This window comes from Xiphias gladius, chromosome 15, assembly GCF_016859285.1.
Source record: "Xiphias gladius isolate SHS-SW01 ecotype Sanya breed wild chromosome 15, ASM1685928v1, whole genome shotgun sequence".
Taxonomy (NCBI): Eukaryota; Metazoa; Chordata; class Actinopteri; order Istiophoriformes; family Xiphiidae; genus Xiphias; species Xiphias gladius.
Genome location: NC_053414.1, coordinates 26,595,747 through 26,616,994, shown reverse-complemented (window position 1 = coordinate 26,616,994; position 21,248 = coordinate 26,595,747). Strand labels below are relative to the sequence as shown.

The 21,248-nt window shown below is 41.6% G+C and overlaps 1 protein-coding gene across 1 annotated transcript; it reads right to left on the bottom strand.

Moving 5' to 3' along the window:
- Positions 1 to 3,331: 3,331 nt before the first annotated feature.
- Positions 3,332 to 16,176, bottom strand: chrnb3a (cholinergic receptor nicotinic beta 3 subunit a). The gene is made up of 8 exons (XM_040147097.1): positions 15,955 to 16,176; positions 9,848 to 9,999; positions 7,686 to 7,730; positions 6,548 to 6,657; positions 5,816 to 6,329; positions 4,598 to 4,788; positions 4,276 to 4,492; positions 3,332 to 3,940 (listed from the first exon to the last, which is right to left on the bottom strand). Exons 1-8 carry the CDS (start codon positions 16,013 to 16,015, stop codon positions 3,806 to 3,808), a joined length of 1,425 nt encoding a protein of 474 aa, XP_040003031.1. The 5' UTR covers positions 16,016 to 16,176; the 3' UTR covers positions 3,332 to 3,805.
- Positions 16,177 to 21,248: the final 5,072 nt, after the last annotated feature.

Below are 21,248 nucleotides of genomic sequence, written 5' to 3'. Positions count from 1 at the left end.
AGGCAGGATGACACCTTTGGACGGGCAAGATGAGATGAGCAACAGAGCATGTTTTGCAGCACCTACAACGACCTTTTCACAGTGCTACAGTGCTACTGGCAGTCTGAGTCATGTAGTCAGAGAGTGACAAAGCTCACACACATACACTCAGGCACAGTTTGTATATGTGATGTTATAAGGGATAACACAAGTCATGGTCATGTTGTTGCTTTGGTCCCCAGGAACGATCAGTTCTCTCCCAGAGCTGCTTGCAGCCACGGAGCCAGGGCCCTACCCTGTAATTTCCCCATGATGCAAAACCTGGAGATGCCTCATTAAATGTAAATGACTGACCTTGTGGAGAATTTGTTTCAGTCTTTCAATCCAGATGAGCTTAATCCACAGCGGTGATAATACATGTGAAGCAGAAAATTTTGTCTTTATATATGCCCAGAAAGTCCCCAGAGTGCACCTGTGATCACTTTTTAAATTTTTTCTTCAATGCAACTGGAGCCATTTGTCAGTGTCACAGAAAATAAAGTATGCACATCCCAAAAGAATACTAAACCAAGAAGGGACTGTATACTCTCTGTTCAGCAGGAGCCTCTATCAAGCAGCGCCATGACTTTAAATTGCGATACTCAACACTTAAAGGCAGGTCCGGCTGGATTCTCTCTGTATAGGATTGAGCTTAGCAGTGAAGGCAAATACTACAGTCGGATAGATGCATTACTGTTATGCAAACGTGCAGTGACTCACCCCCCTTCTTTTGCAGCTTTCCCGGAAATTCAGTTAAAATTTGCAGTACATTTTGAAAGGAAACTTAGCTACTGTGAGTATCATAGCACTCTAATGTTAACTCTTAGCTCATATCAATACCTCGAACCAAGTACTGCCTCAGAGAACCGCTAGCATGACGTTGTTTTAATGTTATAAAACTGGATTTGTCAGATTACAAATTTGCAATGCTGTTGGTCATTGTTTCTCAGATGATAATATAAGTAATATGATTTTGTTAAGGTTAGGGTGAGGTTTTGGTTGTGGCCCCACTAACTTTAACGTAGAGAATGCATTATGGCTCACGGCTTTTTGCTCTTTAGATACAAATAACTGATGTTCCTTTTCAAAGAATTTAGTAGTATTAAATTATGAATTTCCCAACACCACTGGAGGAAGTAAGTACATGAAATATGTTTTTGCTGGCAAAAGGAGTTTCCCTTCAAAATATTTGGGGTTTTTCACATATGGTCACAGGTTTTCTCCATCCAAAGACCTGAAAGCTTGTTTATTTATTTCGAATCCAGAGGCGGTCAAAGCCCTCCTCTGACACAGTCTGTCTGTTTCCACAGAAACACACAGAAACACACACACACACACACACACACACACACACACACACACACACACACACACACACACACACACACACACACACACACACACACACACACAGACAAAGACACACACCTGTCTGCCTGAGTCAGATCTGTAGCGTTGAATAATAGAGGAGTGGGCTGAGGTCAGACTGTTCAAGTGCTGGGGAAACAGGGGAGAGGCTTTCACTTAGGCATGCCAGCCATTTTTAATAAGTCAGAGAACAAACTCATGTCTCCCAAAAACTAGGCCAAAGCACATAACGCTATGATATCACCAGGGACTGACACTTGTAACAATATTTCGGGGGGTGACAAAAGCCTGGAGGCTAGACAAGAAAGTTATAGCAACTAGTAACCACTGTCTCCTTTTGTAATTACTTCTGATGATGTGCCCTTCAGCAAAACAGACAGGGAGGCTTGAAAAGAAATAGTGTAACACTCTGTGACCTACAATATCTCACCACTAAAAAATATTTGCTCAAATCTAACAAAACCTTCTTGTGTGCACTGCCTTGCTGGGCACTAATGACAAACCTTCAGATATACAGCTATTGACCCAGGCGGATGCAGTGAATGAGAACGTATCATTACATGGTCAGAAAAAGGTCACTTTGCATAAATATGTATCTCTACTGCAGCAGTGTCTTTATCTTGTCAAATTCTTATTCGTGTGCTCATATACCATACTTGTAAATGTTTTTATTGCATTATTATTCTAGGAAGACAGTTTTCAACCAAATCAATGTGTTTCTCTGGTAAAAAAAAAAAAAAAAAGAATAAAAAAAGGTTGTTTGCTGCCACTCAGTGTTGATACAATGTCATTACAGCCAAAAACCCAACCTAATTGGTCCAGGCCATATGGTCCACCAGTTCATGGCATTAACAGGGTCAGGGCCTGTAATTATATAACTGCTAAAAGTAAAATTTTGGACTTAAGTGAAAGATAAACGCAACGATCCTTCACTTTTACTCCTACTCACAAACTTAAGAATAAACACAATTTATCAAATGTCTTTCAACTTAAAATTGCTCTCAAATGTAAAAGAGCTCCTGAGGACTCTCAAGTTGCATAGGAACAGATCCTAGATTAGTGCAGTACAGAAACATAAGAATAAGAATAAGAATTATATATTAGCTGAAGCAGTATAAATAAGAATAGAGCAGTTTTAGTCTATTATTTGAATTTGAACACTTGATAGAATGTTACAAATGGCATTGATTTTATTTGCAATCTCTGTTTAAGTATCTTCTCGGTACTAAATTCTCCTTATTATGTGATTTTTTGATGTGCCTTGCCTATCACAAGCAGAATTTTGTTTCCATTTCAGCCAGTTTCCTCCTTCTGCTTCCCTATTTATATGTTTACACATGATAAACATATTAGTTTGTTTTTCATTTCCCGTGGTAATTATCACTGGAGATTTTAAAATTTCACACAAATATAATGAACATTTAAAAAGACAAAACAGGTAATTATGTATGTTCTTGCAGAATAACATGACATTGAATAAATTGTAAGGATTTCTTTTTAACACGATTGAACAATATGTCAGCTGTAGGGTCATTCTATATCTCTGATTGGCTCCGCTGTGGGCCCCTGTTTACCCCTGTTACTCTCACCCTCTCTACATTCTGTATGTATTAGCAATTAGTTTGTGGCAACTCTAAGAGGCACACACTTATCCAGAAATATGCACCATGTAAGCACAATATAGACTGAAATCATAAAAGCTCTGAATATATATTTTAACCCCTTCTACAAACTGGGACCATGAGATCATATAATAAAGCGGGTGTCAAGATAAGGTCCCTATCATTTGATTTTCTAATGTACGTTTGTGGTGCAAACAGTATTACCACGTCCATTTCACCTTCAACAACAAATTATTGTGGTTAATGGTTATATCAGCAAAACAGTAGCAAGAGTAGTTGCCCACTTCCCCTGGTTGTAAGCATCAAGTAAGTATGAAAACCAGACTGGAAAATTGATTTTGTACATCAGTTTTCTTTTTCTTGTGATCACCATTACAGCACATACAGTAGAGTACAGCTGACTGGACGACAAGGTGCATGTGACACACAAAACAACTCATTATTCATGGAGTGATATCGTGCATGTTGTTGCATGTATAATTATAAAGTTACAGTTATACAAACATGGATATTCAAATCATACACGCTACTATAACCTGCGTATTGCTTTCACTCCTTTGCACTGCTGTGCTCGCACCTTACAACGAATGACAAATTGTATCTAGAACATTACAGCTTCCAGTAGTCAAACCATACTGTCGGGAGGCAAAAGTTTGTAGCTCGAGCTTGTTTCTACAACAAAAATATGTATACAGTATGAATGTTTTACTGAGCTTTATCAATAAATCATAGTCAAAGACAAACTGGAAAACAGGACTGAGCTGTTGGAGAGCATTTGTGAATATGTGTGTGTGTGTTCATGAAGGTGTGCTGAGGTACATCTGCAGAGCAGGGGTGAAGATTAGGATAGTTCCTAGTATTGACACTGTGAGGAAGGCCCACAGGAAAATCCTGTCCAACACCTGAGCCACGAACTTCCAGTCTTGTACTACCTGAGGGGGAGAAAGAGACATAGAGAGAGAGGGAGAGGGAGGGATAGACACACACGGAGCAGGAGAGACAGAGAGGGAGGGGGAAAAGTCCACAGATGTGAATTTGTGTCAGCCTCGAGCATTTTTTTCAAACTGAAAACATCCCTCATTCAGGACACAACTACTCTGAGATCTCACTAAGATTTTATTGTATAGAGCAAATGAGACATAAATTAGGAATGAAATGTTAGCAGCCAAATAGCTGTAACATCATAAAAATTTCAAAGAGAAAATTATACAACATGCATGCAAACACATTCATCCCCGACTTCCATCATGTCCGCCCACTTCCACACCTCTCGAATGAAGTGCTCCTTTTTGATGTGACGGCTAATGTAGCGGACTGAATTCGTGGCTTTCTCCAGCATGGCCAGCCAGGCTTGGTTCTCATCCTCCTTCCCTCCGAGGGGGCCTCTCTGCTGGCTGCCACTGTGGCCAGGAACCCCCCTCTTCCCTGCGCCCCTGCGAGGCTTCAGCTCGGGGCTGCGCATCTCAATATCTGGATAGTGGTATCTGCAAATAATGGAAACGGTAACTGTTAAAATAATTTCACATATATGCTCTCTAATGTGTACAGGGAGATATTAAATAGAGCTGATCCTGTATAATCTATATTACCTGTCAGTGTGACCCCTCATACACAACAGTCTGGGCAGTCTCTGAAGGAAGAGGCTCTTTACCCAGGGAGCCATGGGGTGGTAGGTTGCAGAGGAGCGGTGGTGGACGTTAATGACAAAGACGGTAACGATGATGGAGAAGGTGACAAATATCATGATGAAGAGCAGGTACTCTCCGATCAGTGGGATTACCTGGGACGGAAAAAAGGACAGGAGTTTATTTTCCCTAACATTGCGAGATGGGGCTTTTTTCGCCTGTGTGGAGGTATGCGCTCTACTGAGTGCCATTCCAGTTATTATTATTGCTATTATTTACCCCACTTTAGTACAGTTTTGAGGTGGTCTAAGTTGTCCCACTTTAGCAGCCGTATCAGGAGAGTGGGGGAGATGTCAATAAAGCACAGATTGTACACACCCACATCGTCCAGAGAAGAGGCTTAATCAGACAACATCAGTGAAAACACCTGTGTAGGTGTATAAAGGGTGCGGAGGGCTTTTGACAGCTGGAGTACGGTCGGTAGTTACTTTGACTTAACTTATAAAAAATACGATCCACTTACACAGTAAAATATAGTGCATTGTTATAAAACAGAGGCCCTGCATACCAGCACAGGTGTTTTCAGTTAGGTGGCTACTTAGAGCTTATCAGGTTACAATGTGAAACAGGCCATTATGCCAAATGAGTACGTTTACTTTGGATCATTTAAGTGTATTTTTCTGGTAAAAGTTTTTTGCATATATTTGTAAGTAATTTTTCGAATGCAGGACCATTACTTTTAACATTATTTTCACATTTAAGTATTTGTACATAGTTGTTTCCTCTATTATAGCAGCATATAATAACCCTCAATAGAGAATTTGGGCAACATTATAAAGGCATATTTAGGAGACATGCTTAATAGCGGGCAATATGGAGAAAAGGAGAGGATTTTGAACACTGTTTTTTCAAGCTCTGTTTTTCCACAGAGTTCTCTATTGGACTGAAGTACATTTATTTCTGAAGTCAATAGCCTGTTAATTAAGTTGACATTTAGTGTAAGCTGCAGGTAATTGATAGGGCCGTGGTTGTGATCTGTGTTAATTAGGGAATACTGCAATTAAGATTACAATTAGGATAACGGAACACAGGGAAAAGCAGGGTTGAAAAAAAAAAATACAGCACAGCAGAAACTTTGGAATGAACATAGCTCTCAACAGAAAAACCCTTTAGGCTACCTACCTTTGAGGATGAAGGGATGATTTCCTCTATGACCAGGAGGAACACAGTGAGTGACACCAGTACAGATGTGGAAAGTGAGAGTTTCTCTCCTTCGTCTGATGGCAAATAGAACACCAGCACAGTCAGAAAGGACAGACCGAGGCATGGGATGATGAGGAAGAGGGTGTAGAACAAGGGCAATCTCTTGAGGATGAAGGAGTAGGTGACAAACGGGTACCAGTACACCCCATCCCTCCTGCTCCCCTTCACTCCTGTGGCATTGAGGATCTCCCACTCGCCATTATCGAAAAAGTCTTTACGGTCCACGTAGTGATCCACCAGGACCAAGTCCACCATGTTTCCGTCGTAAGTCCAGGAGCCGAACTTCATGGAGCAGTTCTGTCGGTCGAAGGGGAAGAAAGTCACGTCCATGGTGCAGGAGGACTTGTAGCTGGCAGGTGGAGTCCACGTTATGGTGCCATCCCAGCGCACAATGGCTTTGGTCATCAGGGAACCCTCGAAGCGACCGTCCGCACTGTGAGAAGATGGGAAAGGGAGGGAAAAGGGAAGGCGGGGGGGAAAGAGTCATGATGAAACAGGCAAGGTAGGATGTGCACAGACACAGGGGAGGAGAAAGTGGCAGAGACAGCAATAAGGAAAGGATAACTGATAAGGTTCATGAATGTGCATCGGAGTTATCAAGCACAACCTCAGAATGTGCTACTGATGTGCGCAGAGAGCTGCATAACTCACTTTTCATACAGGACAATGTCAGGCAGCCATATAGTCTCTGAAGGCACTCTGATGGAGGTGATGCCTCCGTAGTCATCTGGGTTCCACTTCAGCTTCACATCAACCCACTCCTTAAAATAATGAATCCATGACAATGCATTTCAGAATGATCGTATATATAGAGTCATGAGTGCATCCTTTCCACCTCAGCACCATGCACAGAATCTGAGTGCTAACTGCAGACAGTAAATGGAAACTACTTTATGTTTCCCGTTGTATAGTTGTCCCCAGTTCACTTATTGCCTTGTCCATGTCTGTGCATCTTTAAGTCAACATCTTACTGAGTAAATTAATTTAATTTTGACATTTTCAAATGACAAGGCCATTCAAAGGTCTGTACATAAAAGGCATTAAGTTGCGATATAAAAGAAACACAGGGCGATATAAAATGACTTACACAAAAAGAGTAAAATAAACAAAAAAATATATAAAAATAAGCTAGAACCTAATTAAACAGATAAAACAGGAGAAAAAATTTATAGTAAACGTAAAATAGTAGAAGTTTAAAATCAATTACGTGACAAATGGGTGGAGAGATCTGAGAACTGGACTCTTTTTAGTCTTAGTGAGGACTTTTTTTCTAAATCCTGTTGACACACAAATCCTTTCGTTCTTGATATATTTTTAAGATGATAGCAGGCTGATTTTGTTGATTGTCTTAAAGTGGATGTTAAAATCTAGGTCTGAGTCCATAACTATAGCAAGGTTTTTTTTAGCAAACCCTCCCGATAAATTCAATGAATCGGTCCTAAATCTATGTACGCTCCGAATAGGAAAGTGATTTAATGAAGATCAAATGGTGTCTTATCATTGGCCTCTACTATTTGTCTGAGAACTGATGCAGGAACCTTTATTTTCAGAGAATTTTATGTATTTATTGGAAGATGATGCACCATGATATACTTTCTCCCTTTATTCTCATTAACATATTTTAAACTTTTAAAAAGATCTTTCAATTGGATTTATCAGCTGTATTTCTGTAGTATGCAAAAGTATATAGTCTAAAATATACAATGATTTTTTTCACATTTGTGAAAATAGCAACTAACAATTTAAATATCCGGTATTTGTAAACAGAATTGGTAGTGTTCATCTTTACCTGCCAGAGCCAGACATTTGTAGTCATCAGCTGGTTCTTTTCATCCTGCCGGAGAAAAGGGAAGACAATTTTATTCACTATTTAGAAATCTTTGCAGCGCTTACTATGAACGATAAAAGAGGCTAATGAGGAGGTGAGGAGCAAACCAGAAGCTAGAGACAAAAAGTTGAGTGGGATGAAAGAAAGCACCTAAGCCTAGTTAGAGAGGGTTTTTTTTTTCAAAGGGAGTTAATTGCTTCTCTTGCTTGCCACTGTGAAAGTAGACTGGAACAGCTCTGGGGTTAAGTGCCTTTGGCATACATCTACAGCATTTAATGAGAGAGAGAGAGATGCATAAGTTACTCCTCAGTGTCAACATCACTGGCAAAACTAATATAGGTGCTGCTGCTCAATGTTAAGTTTTGACATAGACTGTACAAAAACAACTGAGAGACACAAGGAGAGAGGGAGGTGGGGAAGGAATAAAAGGAGGAGGAATTCAGAAAGGTTTTCACTGTAAGCTGAACGGGGGTGCAGGAATGTAAAAAGTCAACTGGTGTAGACGGACGCTCTACGGGATAGATTTTGTGGTTCGTCTGCTTTAGGGAGACACTGAGGCAAAGCTGATTGCATACCCACCCTCTGTGAACAAAAACTGATCTGAGGTGGGGGGGTTTTGTTTTTTGGTAATGTTTTTGTTTTGTTTTTTGGAAATGTAACAGTTGTTTAGTTAGAATACCACAAGATGGCACTCTCCTAAATATAATTACAAACTGCTAATGCTAATGTAGTCAAAATGTGACCCTCCCTGGAGTTGGGGTGAGCAGCTTTGTATCTGTGTGTGTGTGTGTGTGTGTGTGTGTGTGTGTGTGTGTGTGTGTGTGTGTGTGTGTGTGTGTGTGTGTGTGTGTGTGTGTGTGTGTGTGTGTGTCCTTGTGTAAATAATAAATGTGATCTGGTTCCTCTAAGCCTGATGGCTGCATTACCTCTGCTGCTATGAAAGACCACTTTGGACTGACTTCCTCTCTCTTCTCTTTATGCTCTCTGACTGTCTTTGGGCCTTTAAATCCCCCAGCTCCTCAGCCTCCCACTCATTTAACCTCACACTTCTGTCTCTACTGTATCCTCTGTACTATATTTCCTCCGTTGACCTCCCCTAAAAACCTCTCTAACCTTCTTTGTATTTTTCTCCTGCTCTGGTTACTGTCTCAGTGATGTGGAGTTTTACTTCCTCCTTCCCTTCCTTTCCCTCCTCTCATTCCAAAAAATAACCTCCAACCATAAGAAGACCAGAACAGGATTTTTTTAACCATTTTGCAGAAGGCAATTTTAATTTCTGCAGAGTTTCCTAAAGGGGTACACACAGCGTTAAGACATTATGCTAGATTTGGTCTCCTGGAGGCATTAAAGCCTCTACGTCTGGCTTCATTTTTCTCAAAGGTGCTGAGGATGTGATTATGGTGGAAACAGTTAAAATACCCTCATCTACCTAATATTGATATAATACACAATGTATGGTAAGGACAGGGCAGGAGCTATCGTTGAGAATACTCATGTCCTCAGAGTCATATCCTCAGTATTTTTATTTTATTTTGTTGTTGTCAGTTTGTCGGTTTTAGCAGCCTGGTGTGAGTTTACATTCTCTAATGTAAAACTTAGACAGGGTTTAAGATTACAATAAGGTTTCAGCATTTAACCATGCCATTTATGGAATTTCCATTAGTGTGGAGAAGGTTTTGAAACACCATCATGTTGGGAAAACAAAATTACACAAAGTATAACGAGTTCACTGAATAATTACGCCTAATTTAAATATTTTTAAGAGCTTGTTTTTGTTTTTTTTGGCCTAAAAATTTCTGAGGGTTGTAGAAGGTGTTGAGGGCTCACAAGCTGCATACTAATATGACAAAAATGTTCAAATCAAGATCCGTTGGATAAACCAAAAAAAACCCAGTGCTGATTTTGCCTCCTGGAAATGGACAAAATGAGCAATGTGCAATGAGGCTGGAGCATAGAAGAGCTTTACATTCCTGACACAACCTAAAAGATCCATTCTACCCATGTAATAAAAGTTGAAATTACTTATAATATTATATATATATATATATATATATATATATATACATATATACCCTACATCCCTCCTGTGTGTGTGTTTGTGCATCTGTGTGTTGTGTCCTTACAACATCAACCAGCTGTGAGATTTTGAGTCCGAAGCGTACAGTGATGGTGTCATTGGCGTGCTGGACAGGCCGTACCCACTTCTGGTAACCCCGGAAGAGGTTCTTCAACAAGGAATCCTCCATCTCCGCCAGCGACACAAAGTCCTCCTGAGCTGGAGGGATGAGCACGAAAAGGACAGAAGGAGTACGTTTGGGAAAGAAAATGGTATTGTGCATAAAACAAGATTACAGCTATGGATATGATAATAAGTAGTGCTGAAATTAGTAGATTAGTCAATTAATAGTTAATTAATCTGCTTTGGCAACTATTCTAATAACTGACTTATGGTTTAAGTGTTGTATAATGGAAAAAGACTGACCAAATGTCTTGTTTAGTTCAATCAACAGCCTAAAATCCTGAAATACATATAGTTGACTAGAATTTCAGACCAAGAAAAGCAGCAAATTCTCACATCTAACAACTTAGAACCATAATGTTATTAAAAAAAACTGTTTCTTATTTATTTTCTTTTGATCAGCTATTCAATTAACCAAGTAATTGTTGCAGCTGTAAGCAGATATAATATTTTTCATGTTCAGTGTTAGTTTAGAGTGTTAGCATGCTAACATTTGATTTTTATCGCTAAGCACAAAGTACAGCTGAGGCTTATGGGAATATCATTCGTTTTGCAGGTATCTGGTCATAAACCAAAGTATTGGGCAAACTGAAATTTTGACCAGCTGATGGCAGTAAATGAAAAATTAAAGGATCACAAAAGTGGCCACAATTTATTCAGAGCAAGACATGAATGTCTGTATCAAATTTCATGACTACCCATCCTAAAGTTGTTGTTTGAATCTTACTTAAAGCCACAAATGTCAACCACATGGTGACATTAGAGGCAAAGTCAGGGGGTCACTGACGTTATCAGAAATCACTGCTTGGGAATCCTGAACGTCCTGTACGACATTTTGTGCCAATCCATCTAGCAAATGTTTACCTGCTGGTGGCGCTAAACGAAAAAAACAGACAAACACATTCATCCACTGGGCACAATGAATGTCTGCACAAAATGTTACGATAATCCATCTAATAGTTGTTGAAATATTTCAGTGTGGACCAAAGTGGCTGAACTGACAGACCAACATTGTCATCCCTGGTGCGACGCTGCTAAACAGTTGCAAACATTCATTGGTTCCAGGCTCTCAGATGTGAGGATTTGGTGATTCTCTTTGTTTACATCATTGAACTTGCTAGTGTTTTGGACTGTATTGGAAAAAGCATGCAATTTGAGAGCGCTACCATAGACTGGTGGTAACTGTGACAGGCATTTTCCTCTATTTTTAGACATTTTATCAAGTAAATTATTTGATTTAAAAAAGAAGTTAATTGATAATGAAAAAATGTTAGTTGTAGCCCTTATAATGTGGCCAGTTAGCTAACATACATATAAGATTCATGTGCACAGATGCACAGAAACATGTGCACATAAATGTCACCTTCTTCCCAGTCTTATATTTTTTAACCTACAAAGACACAGTCGTGCATGAACAAAGTGAATCACCTCACCAGAATCTCAATAGGAAGTGGAAGGAAAAATTAAGTCAGGGTCTAAGAGTCACAAACACACACACACACACACACACACACACACACACACACACACACACACACACACACCGCCAACCCTGGCCTGACAGCTGGTCATGGCCGAGCAAATGCATCTAAGCTCCCAAAGCTGACAAAATGATCATGTTGACATGATCACCTCAGACAGAACAATTGCCAGGGGAGACGAGCTGAGCTCAGAGTGCTTCGTGCAGTCAGGCACAAGACATAATAGTCAGTTAAAGAGCACGCTCACACTGAGCAGGAGATAGTGTGAGGAGGAACAGTGCTTTCACTTCACCAGCCACCGTTCACGTGCAGACAGCTGGAAGATATCAGGTCTCTTAGGTAGACAATTACAGAGAACACACTGTGATGTTTTCCAGGGCAAAAAAACGTATAATGTGTAATTCAGTTTTGTTAGACTTCACTTCTCTGTTGAAATTAATGTGTAGGTACATAGAGGTAAAACCCAGAAAGGACAGAGGACCACTGTGTATTCAGTAAAAAACACAGTGGTGTAGTCTAGTAGTCAGACTGTTCAAGGACTATTTAGTGACTTTAAGTTCAAATGTGTGGTTCTAATGACAGCCAGTGTGCTTATCAAGAGCAACAGTATATGTCCTGTCCAACTGTCCTTCAGCAAGACACTGAACCTCTTCTCTGTTACTCATGGTGTGTAACTAAGATGAAGATGACAGTGGCATTCGCTGGATGCTCAGAGCATTATGTGGTATTTGCACTTTAGCTACTCCCACAGTAAATCAGTGGCTCTATCAGCTCAGAGCTCTGAGCATTTGTCCACATATTTGGCACAGCCAAGGGTGGCGTTGCAACAGAGGCTGATAGACGGAAATGAGAAGTTGGAATCAACAGCCTCTAAAACAAGGGGAATGGAGCAGAAGAGTGGAAAGAGATGATAAGGGAAGGAGTGAGACGGAGTGACCCAGAGCAATTCCCTCCAGTGTCTGAGAGAGACAGAACGAGGGGGCCGAGTAGAGGTTGGTACTGAAGGAGAGGTTAACGAGGGCAAGGGGAATGAGAAGAGACAGCGAGGAGAAAACAAATTCCCATTTCAACTCGTTTCTTAAAACAAGGTTCTATACTAAGCAAGCCATTCCCTCACATCCCACATGCTACATTCATGAATTGATAATCTGTATGCTGCTACTGTAGTTTACTCCAGAGAGTGGGGTTGGTTTAAACCTTTAAGCATGCCGCATCCTGAATAAACACCTTACGGATGGTGAAAGAAATGATGCAATAAGAATTTATTTTTCTTCCTATATGTCTGTTTGTATTTCTTCTTTAGGTTGTCGCTTTGTCAAGGGGTTATTTCAGGGATGAGCCTTGGGTTTAAGGTTGCAGTTAGAATTAGTACCACGAAAAGGTTGTTACTAGGGTCAGCAGGCATGAGGGACATCCTATGAAAAGCACAAAAGTCTGTATTAGACCCTACAATAATAACATTACTATGATACGGACATGACACATTTGGATAAGTGTTGGGTCTGTCTTAATGAGTTAGGGTAAGGTAAAACTGCTATTTTTGCTGTTGTGTGCTGATTTTTTTTAATTCATTTTATCTACTATTTTCAAGGAAGGATGGCTTATTCTATATTTTTCTCAATGTCAACAAATCCAATGAAAAAAACCAAAATCAACTATATGTTAGTCTGTATCTCAGTACTTTCTGACTTCCGGGTCTGTCTGTGGCACTTAGCCCCAAGCCCAACTTTGTTCCAACTGTTTGGTCTTTTGATGGAACTTGTAATATATCACCAGCTCTATATTTAAAAGAGCACTGATTTTCCATTGCTCTCCTATAGCATTGTCAGACGCGCAGTGGCCAAACCAGAGATATCGCATTTTTACTCCACACATCCTTCCTTGTCAAAACCTGGCACCCACATTCCCAGTACTGACTGTTTCGGTTGGACATTCAGGTGTGTTATGCTAGTAGTGGCTAAGGCTGCCTAGAGCTGCTAGCAGGCAGAGACAGCTCTGTATGATCAAGGTAACACTGTCCACAGATTTCCATACATGTTAAACAAATTGAAATTTCTAATGAGACTGTTTCATAGGTGCAATGTTATGAATGCTGTCATGAAAGATAGGGTTAGGGAAAGTCAGTGAAATGTCCTCTCATATTCAGACATACATCTATGTGTGTTTTTTTATGCTTATGTGCATGTGAGGAAAAGAGGAAACTCTTTGGGTGCTTTATTTTGACTTTTTCTCGGTCTCCTCCTGTTTCCTCTTCAGTGTTTTAGATTCCGAACGTAAAGTGCGAGCCTTGTTCAGACTCAGACAGATTACCTCCCATTGCATCAGATCCCCTGTACAGCACTCAGTCTGTAAAGCCTCTTTCAGTACACTCAGTCAGCTGAATCCTATCTACCATCTCTACAGGAAGCAGCTCTACCTCTAGATCCTCATCAACAGAAACACAGGAGTCAAACTAGTCAAACACGGCAGGGATTGATTCTTCCACAAAAGCCTGCTCCATCCTTTAGATAGAGGCTGACTGACTCTGATTGTGTTTGTTTGTGTGTGTGTCTGTAGTTGATTGAGCAGAGGTGAAGGGGAGAGTATTGATTAGAGCGTACCGTCTGATGGCTGGGGGGATGGGGTGGCTTCTTTGTGAGGAAATTCTGATGCATTAGTGTGTGTTTGTGTGTTCGTCACTATGTGTACGCATGTATTTTCTATATGGAGGACATAGGAAGACTACGCCCAGCATGTGCATACACTATGTGTGTGTGCATGTGCACGTAAGAGAGACAAATTACAGTTTGCTGATGATTGATAGCGACACAGGGGGATGACCCGGCATTCAAACAAGCACCCTGCCTCCTTCTCAATCTGATACACCCTATGGGCGACACAGTGGTATGATCACTTTGACACCGCGACCATCTGTTCACTGTGGACACAGTGGGATGTACCACTGAGAGGGGTAATAGGATGAGAGGTAAACCAGAGGGGAACCTTTTTTTTTCTTTACACACAAATGAATGACAGTATAATCGTGTGTTTGTGCCTTTTCCCGAAGCTGTTCTCACTGATTCCTAATGAGCCGCTCCGACTCCATTGGCAACAGGGAAATTTTCGGAGGCAAGAAACAAGAGAAACTTAAAGAAAGAGAAAAGCAAGCTTTACAATACAATCTGTAGCTTTGCCCTTGTTTACCCACAATGCAACAGGACAGGTGCCTTTGGGGGAGCCAAGACTTTTCACAATGGTTAACCCCATCACTCATAATACCTTATGACTGAGTATGAGAGCAGACGTGCCTACACATGTTGGTTCACATATAGGCATACAATGTCAAAGACACTGATCATCACATGACCAGGGGTGACCACATGTGGGCCATATTACTGTACACAGCCTACACATGTACGGTACATCCAAGCCTCACTCTGAGCAGTTTTCACTGGAACTACTTCCTCTTAAAATAAATAGTCCTAAGGGAAACTGTGGCCAGCAAGGTCTGTGGACTATCCTGAGTAATGGGGACGTTATCTCTGGAAAGACATTTTCTCCAATAATCTCTGATGTATTGAGTTGAAGAAAAACCTCAAAACCTGGACAGGTCTGTATGGCACTAATGGTAAGAGGGAAAATGTTTTTTGGTTTTTTTTGCTTGTTTTTTTAATCCAAACATATCATCTTGTTCCCATCTTGTTTACAAAAGGTGTCATCAATCAAAACTCTACTGCAGGAAGGTTAGTGTCAGTTTGAGATGTGCTTCCTCGTGAAGTGTGGACTGACGCTGGGGCAGCTAATTGGTCACTGAGGGTGGATTAATCATTTCCATCAGCTTGTCCCCTCACCAGTCCCTCTCCCTGTCTTTCTCTCGCCCTTTCTCACAGGCACACACTCAGAAGCACACACAGGCGCAACTATGAGAGGGTACAGCGAGGAGGATGCGCATCACGTGCTGCCAAAAGCCACTCCATCTCATCTCAAGATTAGAGTGGTGTAAATGCTTTTCCAGTAGGCTGATAGCAAAATACACTGACACACACACACACACACACACACACACACACACACACACACACACACACGCACAGAGAGAGAGGGAGAGAAAGAGAGACAGCAGTTGGACCAGTGTCTGCCTTTCTGTAGCACAACACCACAGTGACACAATATTTCATTCTCTTTTCACAGCAAAACCTATGAGACACACCTGAATCACGGCTTTATTATGTAAGGGAATTCTTTTCCCACTGATTTCAGAGCTTATTAAATGTTATATGGACCCACATTTCTCTCCTGAAGCGTGTCACACAGCCTGTCCTCAGCACCCAGGAGGGCGCTGCGCTCTCATTCTTTAATAAATCACCAATGTGCTCCTCTCACCCGTTATTTTGTCCTGCTGCCTCGCACGCGTTTAAAAGTGCAATCACTCCTGAGTTAAAAAATATGTTCGCCTCTCAGTAAAACTCCTTCTCTACTAAGGGGCACTTTGCAGGACGGTTTAAAGGCAGACGTGTCTCTCGATCCTTACCTTGCATAGTAGCCCTCCCGAGAGCCAGGGAGAACCACAGCGCCGCAACCGCAAACTTCATGCTCCCTCCAGTCCTCAACAAAACCGAACGGGTCGACCCACAGCGAGGATCAAATCATTTCACTGCTCACTCAGTCCCGCAGGATGCATCCACTTCAGCAGCCGAGTGGGACCTCCGGCGGATCACCGCTGTGATGTCCAGTTTAAATAATGAAGGACAGCCGGTTGTTGGTGGCTTTGTACAACACGGACCGCCTTCACACTGTGGAGCAGCAGCAGCCTGAGTGATCCCCCCCCCACCCCTTCCTCCGGTTCTGTCGCCTCTTCTGTTTCCCTGCAGCCGCTTTTCGCGCGCATGTGTGTGTGTGTGTGTGTCCCGGTGCAGAGGTGGAGGCTGCCGGAGCGGAGTCGGACTGAGGGCGGGACGGGGGAGGGCTGGCCCGTCAGAGGACGGTGGGACGACACAGAGTGGGGAGGACAGATCCGGTCCCCATCCAGAGGTATAATAAATGAGTAAATAAATAAATAAATGCTACATGATATTCCTTCAAAATACAAACTGCAACAGAGATTTGAAACGCTTCTACATGTTCAGGATAAAGGTGAGCTCCATAACATCCCCTTTTTGCCTATAGATTAAGTGTCTTAAATGCATCTGAATACCTGTAATGTTGTTTTGTATATATATTTTTTAACATGGTGGGCCTACATTTAATGATTTGCCCTAATGACGTGATAATAACAATTTGTTAACAATCAGTGACTCCGTATTTAATCCGTGTTTATGTTATGTGTCAATATTATTGTGGTGAATATCACTTTTGTTGGGAAGTGACATCCGATTTAAGGCCTTACATTTAAATATTGCACAGTAATATAGACAGGGCTTGCCACTCATTGAGTTGAAACTCTTTTCATTAGCGATTCATTGTAAGTTATTATTATTCTGATATTATAGATTAATTTAATATCAGTGTTTCACTCATATACTGTCTTTTCCAGTTCAAAGTTTCAGGTCTGTGGTGTCTCCGATCCAGCATCTTTGGTCGGTGTGGTGAGAAGTGGTAAGAAATATGCTCTTCATTAAGCAAGCCGGGGGACGAGCATATGTAAACCCAACCCCGTCGCCAGACAAAAATGTCAATATTGGACAATTCTGCAAAGCCCCATATTGTGTTCAGTGTCAATGTTTTTCAGATCCAATGTAGACGCTTGTAAAATTCTCACTTTTTGCCATTTGTACCCATGGCACGTACAGTAGAGTTAAAGCTAGGGAAAGATTGTGGTTATGGCAAACAAACTATGGTTAAGGTAGGTTTAGGGTTAGGCTACGGAAACATCGTGGTGATGGTTAATAAAAACACGGAAGTTAGCTGCTGGTTTGTGACCGGAGGCACACTCACTGTTTACCTCGCCCCATATAGGGCACACGATTTCCTACATTTCCCGCTGAATGTTTCTTAACTTCGATTGTGAATTGACATCTTTGACTGGAGCCAAAGACAAAATAGGCTTGATACTTGTGCTTCACAACTTAACATCAACCTGACATCAACCATGAACGGGACTTCGTCAAAGGTCAAGGGACTGCACGAAAATTCACATGAAGAGCAAAATAATTTACTGACCTACAGGGCTGACTACTTTGCTTGAAGAGTAACACTCATAGATGTCGTGAAGCAATATAGTTCTTGATAAATAAGAGCAGTGACCTGCAAGTTTCCTGTCAGAAGCCCATCTCACTGTTTTATAGGCAGTGAGTCTGCACATTATCGTAAATCATCCGAGTGCAATCTGATGCTTCATTCATTCAGCTACACAAGGACACTCACTTATACATGCCATGCTGTGCCATGCCATATCACGCCATACAGTGCAATACATGTCATGCTGTAATCTATTGTCCCAGGAGACTGTGGATGAGGCTGTGAGCACAAAGAATGTTTCAAACAGAAGTGAATCCATGCTAATGATATGAGGACACTGCGGACTGGAGTGAGAAGAGGATCCCAGATGACTGGATGTGCTCTCTCTGCCACATCACATCCTGGAACAAAATCTGATTAGAGCCTGTAATGTATGTGGGCATCATAGACCCTGATTAGATCCTGATTCCAGTGCAAGTGAACCCACAAGACTGGAGGTGGTGAGCTATTATTTTATGTTTGTTGTTTTAGAAATATCACCTTTTGCTGATGAAAAGTAAAGTGGCGAGGATGAGCACTTACTGTAGCACAGTTTATCTAATCACCTGACGTACAAGCCGAGCAGTTGAGGTGATCTAACTATCGATCTCGAGGAGAGTTTTCCATACACCGTTGGGAAATTGAGAAATATGAATCTCCTCCAGTTCGATTCACACCTGTTACCAGTTAACGATGGTGTGGCGGAGAGCAAATAGGACCTATATAATCAGGCTTTACATTAGCCGCTTTATTTGCCTCGCATGTCATATAAAATGCATTGTGTCACTGTGTAAAGAGAAATAGCAGAGTGTTAAGAATGGGAGTGATTTATGGAGGTGCAAAGGGCTGACAGCCAGACCATGTGACAGGCAGCAGAGAGCTTGGATTCATTTGCTTTGTGTCATTTATTCAGGCAATCAAATAAGCAGTTGGTTGACTCGTAAACAACTTATGGCGAGCTGGTGGTCTCCTAATTAAGTTTGAGCTAACAGCAGCTGGAAGAACTGCAAGGTGCATCATCCTGCACCCACGCACAAACACACACACACACACACACACACACACACACACACACACACAAATGCATGGAATTTGATGGTTCATTCATAATCAACATGAACACACACTTCTTTGCTGCACACATGCAGATCACATGCTTGAAAGTCTGCCACTTGGCTGCTTTCGTTGGCTTTGTGTATCTCATTAAATGCTGTCTTACTCGGGCACCTGACTGCTGCTCTGCTGTTGCCAAGACTTGCCCAGGGGGGAATCCAGCCTATCTTTCACACACACACACACACACACACACACACACACACACACACACACACACACACACACACACACACACACACAGAGAGAGAGAGAGAGAGAGACAAAAATACACACAGTCACTGATCAAATAGGCACATCCTCCCTGCTTATCAAACACCCAAACAAACTCCGCCACTTCTGTGTCAGTGCACACAAGTGCTTTAATAGCCTTGTTATCCAGTGATGGAGGTAAATGTAGATTCTGAATGGTCTTTCAATTGCAAACTACTTCAGTAGATAGTCTCATTCCACTTCCAATCCATGTTAATTCAGAAAATGAGTTCATATTAAGGTCATCAGTGCCGAGGGGAGGTCGGTGAGAGCAATCTGTGCTTTAATTATAAAAGAAATGTGAAAAGCCCCATCATTTTGGCAAAATCATCAACAATTTTGGAATGAGTTCTTTCTTTCTCTTGCTTCATAATAGCTTTTCATCTGTCTGCTTCCCGCTTCTTTTCTTCTATTTTGAATGGGGGAAAGAGTAATTGAGCGTAGCAGAGAACCCCATGGGATCCACTTTTCACATCTGCATGATATTCCAGAATTACTGTATTTGTCCCTCATTGCGATGCACTGAATAAATGCCATGTTTGTCTAAGAATGTGGATGTATGGTAACATAATGCGGCGATTTATGTTGTTGGATGACTCAGTCACTGTGGAATTGCTGCTGCCCTTTAAGCCAACCATAACAGACCAGAGCTTAAAAAACATAAAAGCACATTCACCTGCCTGCCCACACACACACGAACACAGTAACAAATGCCTCCATACCCTTTTATCAAACTGTGGTCGTTCCCACTACCATGTAGCAGCCATGACCCAATGTGTGTTCAGCGACCTTTTCAATCCAAACAGTAAGAGAAAGGTAAACCAAGACCAGAACAGGAGCATTTGCCTGTGGCTGTGTACACATGTGTATGTGTGTGTTCCTATACATCTATGTCTATGAGAACTTGAGTGTTAACCCCTCAAAGACAAAGGGAGACCATTTTGAGCGATCCTCACCTCTGTAGGTGGTTGTTTTAAGGTCAGGATTAAGGTTTATGGTTAAAGAATTTTTATATGTAAAGCACAAATCAACAGATATGCTGGTAACAGGAGAAGGTTGTGCATTGGCCTGATAGCTCTGAGATTGAACTTACATTAATACATTAAAGTTTAAGCATATAAGCAGCTAAATTTCACACAAGATGATTTAGAGAAAGATGAGATAACTATGAATCCATGCTGCAGGCGCTAATATCTGGGACTTCAGCTGCTGTCGTTTGTTATGCCAATGTTATGTCACATTATTATCCTTCCCTCCTCCCTCCTAGTGTCCCTCCTTTTTCAATGCAATTCAATTTTATTTATAGAGCGCCAGATCATAACAGAGGTCATCTCAGGGCACTTTTCATATAGAGCAGGTCTAGACCCTTCTCTTTATTTATATTTACAGAGACCCAACATTCCCCCATGAGCAAGCACTTGGCGACGGCGGCAAGGAAAAATTTTCTTTTAACAGGTAGAAACCTTTAACAGAACCCGGCTCATGGTGGGTCTGCCTGGACCAGTCGGGTTGAGAGAGAAAGGGTGGGGGGGGGGGTCATAACACATAACATTAAGATGCATAACAATAATGACACTAATAATAAAACTAATCCTTGTAATAATAGGGTGAATATTAATACTAATAAAACTAACTATAATAATAGTAATGATAATTATATTAAACGAAGCAGTGGGTGTTGAGCAGGATCCTGGGGGCAGTAGGTGGTTTGCAGTCACAGATCCAGACTCTGCAGCACCAGGGGCAGAAATATCTGCAGGAAGCAACAGGAGGAGAAAGAAAAGAGACGAGGAAGCACAAAACTACGGGAGAGAGAAGAAGTCAAGTTAGTAAAGAGCACTGATGCCACATGAATGCGTACAGATGGCGAGGAAGAGGAGGAGAGAGGAGCTCGGTGCATCATGGGAAGTCCCCCGGCAGTCTAGGTCTATAGCAGCATAACTGAGGGGGGGTGGTTCAAGACAAGCCTGAGCCAGCCCTAACTGTAAGCTTTATCAAAAAGGAAGGTTTTAAGCCTACTCTTAAACGTGGAGAGGGGGTCTGCCTCCTGGACCCAAACTGGAAGATGGTTCCGCAGTAGAGGATCCTGATAACTGAAGGCTCTGCCTCCCATTCTACTTATGGAGAGACTCTAGTAAGACTCAAGTAAGCCTGCGTTCTGGGAGCACAGTGTTCTAGTGGGGTAATAGGGTACTATGAGCTCTTTAAGATATGATGGTTTCTGATCATTAAGGGCTTCGTAGG